This window comes from Nicotiana attenuata, chromosome 7 (assembly GCF_001879085.1).
Source record: "Nicotiana attenuata strain UT chromosome 7, NIATTr2, whole genome shotgun sequence".
NCBI lineage: Eukaryota > Viridiplantae > Streptophyta > Magnoliopsida > Solanales > Solanaceae > Nicotiana > Nicotiana attenuata.
Genome location: NC_031995.1, coordinates 81,297,360 through 81,302,792, shown reverse-complemented (window position 1 = coordinate 81,302,792; position 5,433 = coordinate 81,297,360). Strand labels below are relative to the sequence as shown.

Here is a 5,433-nt window from a genome sequence, read left to right as displayed (position 1 = left end):
AGGTCCATGCAGATGAAGACAACCTCAACGGACCAACCCAAAGACTAACCTCAGTACAAGCCGAAACAAGAAATGATCGAAGATAAAATGCTAGAAAAGATCATCCAATCCCACTACCTAACAGGGAACGACATTAGCCATATGTAAGGGCGGCCACTACGCCCTCTCCCCGCCACGAAAAGGGTCCACCTAGGCCAAGGAAGAGAACTCATCGGAACGAACGAGTGAAGTGGTCGCCGAAGATGAGATCGGACCCGAATACTAGAAAGTCCGACGCCCTCCGTGAGTTCCACCAGGAACGAGAACGCAAAACTGAGGATTGCATCGCCCTAAAGCAAGAAGTCATAAACATGTTACGATAAGGTCACCTCAAATAGTTATTGAGTGACAGGGGAAGAACTAACTTCGTCGGAGGATACGAACAACAAGGACCGCCAGAACCACCCTAACCAGCTCGAACCATCAACATGATCATCGGCGGCAGCGATGACGCTTCCATTAACATATGAAGTTCACCAATACTCACAAACTCAAGCAATCAATCACCCAAGAGCAGTACGACGAACTCGAAGAAAGTATCATCTTCGATAAGTCGGACGCTGATGGTTTGACGTTTCCTCATTATTATGCCCTCGTTATTACTTTATGTATTTTGGATACTGATGATAAACGCATTATGATAGATGACCGGAGCGGTGCGTGTATTATCCATCCCCGAGTGCTTGCCCAGATGAGTCTCAAAGACAAGATAGTGCCACGCTGCATCGCGCTAACTGTCTTTAACAATGAAGTTGAGCAGATATCCGGAGAAATCACACTCCCCGTTTTGGCCGGCGGCATGACTCTGGAAATGACATTCGACATCATGGACCAGGACACCGTGTACAATGCCATAGTGGGACAACTGTGGATACACCCATGAAGGTCGTCCCCTCCAGCTTATACCAAGTCGTCAAATTTTCAACTCCATGGGGAGTATTCAGTAGACGAGGGGAAAAATGCACATCCCGGGAATGCTACCGCATCGCTCTAGACAGCACGACCACCCAGAAGAAAAGGGACAAGGAAATAGAAGCGTAGAAATTAGTAGGGTCAAGGTCGGAACATGCCAATAGCGGGGACAACATCAGAGACCCCGATATGGTTGATGTTGCCGGATCGAACATAGTAGACCTCGACCCCGTTCAATTAGACCTTAAAGACCACAACAAGAAGGCTTACATCGGCTGTAAACTTCAGGAACCGGGTAAGGTCCATCAATTCATATCAGCTAACGCAGATTTGTTTCCTTTCAGCCATGCATATATTCCAAGCATCCCAAAGGAAATCTCCATGCACAAATTAAACGTCGACCCATTCCACCCCCAGTGAGACAGGTCAGGCATTAGTTCAACCCTGCAATTAATGATGCAGTACGCGAAGAGGTGGAAAAACTGTTAGAAAATGGTTCCATCAGGGAGTTTAAGTATCCCAAATGGGTCGCCAACGTGGTCATGGTGGAAAGAAGAATGGGAAATGGCAGATGTGCATGGGTTTCACAGATTTGAGCAAAGCATACCCCAAGGATTTGTTCACGTTGCTTCATATCGACCAACTCATCGATGCAACGACTGGGCATGAACTACTGAGCTTCTTAGATGCTTACTCAGGATATAACCAAATCCTCATGGAAGAAGAGGATCAGGAGAAAACCATATTCATCACCCGTCAAGGGACGTACTGCTACAGAGTTATGCCCTTTAGGCTAAAGAATGCGGGGACAACTTATCAAAGGTTGGTGAGAAGGATGTTCATGGACCAGCTTGGCAAAACGATGAAAGTCTATATAGACGACAAGTTGGTCAAGTCCATAAGGAAAGAAGACCACATCCACCATCCAAAAGACACTTTTGACATACTCAGACGGTACGCAATGAAGCTGAACCCGAAAAAGTGTGCCTTCGTCATGGCCTCAGGAAAGTTTCTAGGTTTACTGGTATCTCAGCGAGGGATCGAGGTCAATCCTGACCAAATCAAAGCCTTCGAGGGGATACCAGAATGCTTAACCACCAAAAAGCAAGTTCAAAGGTTGACTGGCCGTATTGCCACCCTATCAAGGTTTATCTCACGATCATCGGACAGGTGCCACAAATTTTTTGGCGTACTTGAGAAAGAAAACGGCCTCCAATGGACTTCTAAATACGTCCATGCCCTAAAGGAACTAAAGGCGTACGTATCGTCGCCACCCTTGCTTTCAAAACCAGAGCCGAGGGAGCGCTTCCTCGTTTACTTAGCTGTATCCGAAGTAGTTGTAAGCACAGTCCTGGTTTGAGAAAACAAAGGTATGCAATCCCCCATCTATTACATTAGCAAAACATTAGTTGATATAGAGACGAGGTACCCGCATCTCGAGAAAATGGCCTTGGCCGTGGTCGTAGCTTCACGAAAGCTTAGATCGTAATTCCAATGCCACCCCATCTCGGTCGTCATGACTTTCCCCCTAAGAAGCATTTTGCATAAACTTGAGCTATCGAGAAGGCTGACCAAATGGGCCATCGAGTTGAGCGAGGATGATATCACGTACCAGCCGCGAACAGCGATAAAGTCACAAGTGCTCGCTGACTCGACCGAGGTCGAAAGTGAAGAGGATCCAACTTCCACCCAAGTACAAGACCTTTGGGTCCAATACGCATCATGATCCAGCTGGGACTGGTACTCGAACTCCAAACAGGCGAAGTAATTCGCCAGTCCATAAGGTGCCCGAATATGACTAACAACAAGGTCGAGTATGAGGCCGTAATTATATGTTTGAGACTAGCACTCATGTATAGGGCAAAACGGTTAAAACTACTCTATAATTCCCAACTCATAGTCAACCAAGTCATAGGGACTTCCCAAATCAAGAAACAAAGCTTGGAAAAATATCAGACCGAAATCTACGAGCTGCTGCCCAAGTTCGACGAATGCCAGCTCGAACAAATTCCACAAGCACAAAATACTGAGGCGGGTGGCCTCCCTAAACTAGCCGCATCAACCAAAAACATCATAACCGGAGACAAAACTGTGGGCCACCTCCTCAACTCATCACTAGACCAAGTCGAGGTAAGAACCACAAGCTTAACTTGGGATTGGCGCAATCGTATTATTACATACTTGCAGGACGGCACACTTCCAGATGATAAAAAAAGCCAAGAAACATAGAATGCAAGCGGCCAGATACAGAATCCTCCACAACAACCTGTATAACAGAACTTACGGTAGCCCTTTAGCAAAATGCCTGGGCCCAAATCAAACTCGATGCATCCTTGAAGAAGTCCATGAAGGTCATTGCAGGGCTCACTCCGGCAATCGGGCATTGATTAGATGCCCCATACGGCCCACCATAAAAAAAGAGGTCGCACACTTCGTGAAGAGATGCGAGCAATGCCATAAGTATGCCCCAATGATTCACCAAGCGGGCGAACACCTCCATTCGGTCACCTCACCTTGGTCGTTCATCAAATTAGGAATGGACATTGTGGGTTCCCTCCCGGCAGGGCGAGGTAACATACAATTCCTTTTGGATTTAACTAACTATTCTATAAATGGGTGGAAGCAGGAGTATTCGCCCTAATACAGGAACAAGAAGTAATCACCATTATATGGAGAAACATCATATGCGGTCCGGCCTTCCCAAAGAGATTAGCTGCGACAACGAACCCCTATTCGGGGGGAAAAAACCGCCGAGTTCTTTGACAAATGGCATATTAAAAGGATAGTCTTGACACCGTACGACCCCGTAGACAATGGGCAAGCAAAGTCCTCCAACAAGTTGATACTGAACATTATGAAGAAAAAGCTTGAAGACACCAAGGGGTCGTGGCCGAAAATACTACTAGAAGTACTGTTGGCTTACCAACAACTCTGAAGACGAGCACAAGAGAGACACCCTTCTCTTTGGTCTATGGGATGGAGGCACTAATACTAGTCGAGGTCAGAGAATCCAGCCCAAGGTACTCCCATGAGAGTAGTAAAAGCAACGACGAGAGCAGAAGGCAAGAGCTCGACAAAGTGGACGAACGAAGAGATATGGCCTATATAAGAATGATCGCCCAAAAAAAAACAAGCATAACGCTATTATAACAATAAAGCAAAGGTCAGGCTGCTCAAAGTCGGGGACTACATACTTGAAGGTCAAATACAAGCGAGCAAAGACCCTAGAGAAGGCAAGCTGGGTACAAATTGGGGCGGTCTGTAAAAAATCGCAGCAAAGGCAAATAAAGGGTCATTTCAATTAGAAACAATGGAAGAAAAAAGTACTGAGCACTACCATCTGGATCTCCTACTCCTCCACCGCCTTGGACAACACTGCACTCGCCATTGCGATCCCCCTTGTCACCGTCGCCTTCGCCTTCTGGGTAGGCGGTATCGTACCATGCAGCCTCCTCAAGTCGATCCACACCTTCATCATCGCCTTCGCCGGTATCAAGTGTAGTAGGATCCTATCCACAAGTGAGTCGAGCTTCGCGGGCCTTTACACGAAAACCTTCAAGGGCTTCATCAGAAACGAACCCCGCCGCATGCAAATCTCGAAAGATATCTAGCTGAGCCTCGGCATGTATCCACTCATCATATAAATCCCAAGGAACGTTAGGGAAAATCAAAGTACGGGAAGAGGACAGTTGTTCCAGTAATCGGGCCTTCTCGGCCTCCAAGACAACCACTCGATCTTGAAGAACAGAGGCCTCTCTTTCCAACTCCCCGATCCTTTCGTCAATTCGTTCTTCCTTAAGCCTGGCCATCGCTATGTAATTCTCCTGATTAGAGCTGAGAGTCTGAATCACCACCTCAAGGGACTCCACCTTATTCAGAGCCTCCAATCGCACCGCCTTCTCCAACTCTTCCACTTTCTAGGTGACTTCGCCATTAAGGACCTCTATCTGGAATTGGCATTCTTCCAATTCCTTTCGGCAACGCCTTTGCCTCTCCCATCGGCCGGCAAAGAAGCTTCTTCAACTGACTGTGATGCCGACAACTCCTCCAATGCGAAGTATCAAAATTTCTAGTGGCCAGCCCTTCGGCCTCCGTCATCACAAATGGGAGAGACATACCATCGTCAGCCTATACCAATCTCGGAATCTCAGACACTAAGCCAACATCGTCTTCAATGATAATGGACCCCATCTCGCGCAGCGTAAAATCACTCGCTACTGAGTCCATGTCTCGGGCGACTACGTCGCCTACACCCGCAGATCTCCTCTTACGAGGCATCAAGTCCCCGTCACTTGGCAACGACTCCTCTTCTTCATCTACGAGACAATGTAAAAGAGAAGTCGACGTTTCCGCGGCCGAAGTCTCCATAGCTAAATAAGGAATAGATACCGGAACAACAACGGGAGGGACAGAGGAGTGAGTAGAACCTGTCTTGGTCATAAAAGAGGTGGGAGCCGAAGAGGCAACAACTTTCCTCTTACG

The 5,433-nt window shown here is 47.3% G+C and overlaps 1 protein-coding gene across 1 annotated transcript; it reads left to right on the top strand.

The window, feature by feature from the left end:
- LOC109230194 lies at nt 506-922 on the top strand. The gene has a single exon (XM_019395719.1). It carries the CDS (start codon nt 506-508, stop codon nt 920-922), a length of 417 nt encoding a protein of 138 aa, XP_019251264.1.

Coding starts and splice junctions, on each gene's coding strand:
- LOC109230194 (XM_019395719.1), top strand. CDS start 506: ATGAAGTTCACCAATACTCACAAACTCAAGCAATCAATCACCCAAGAG.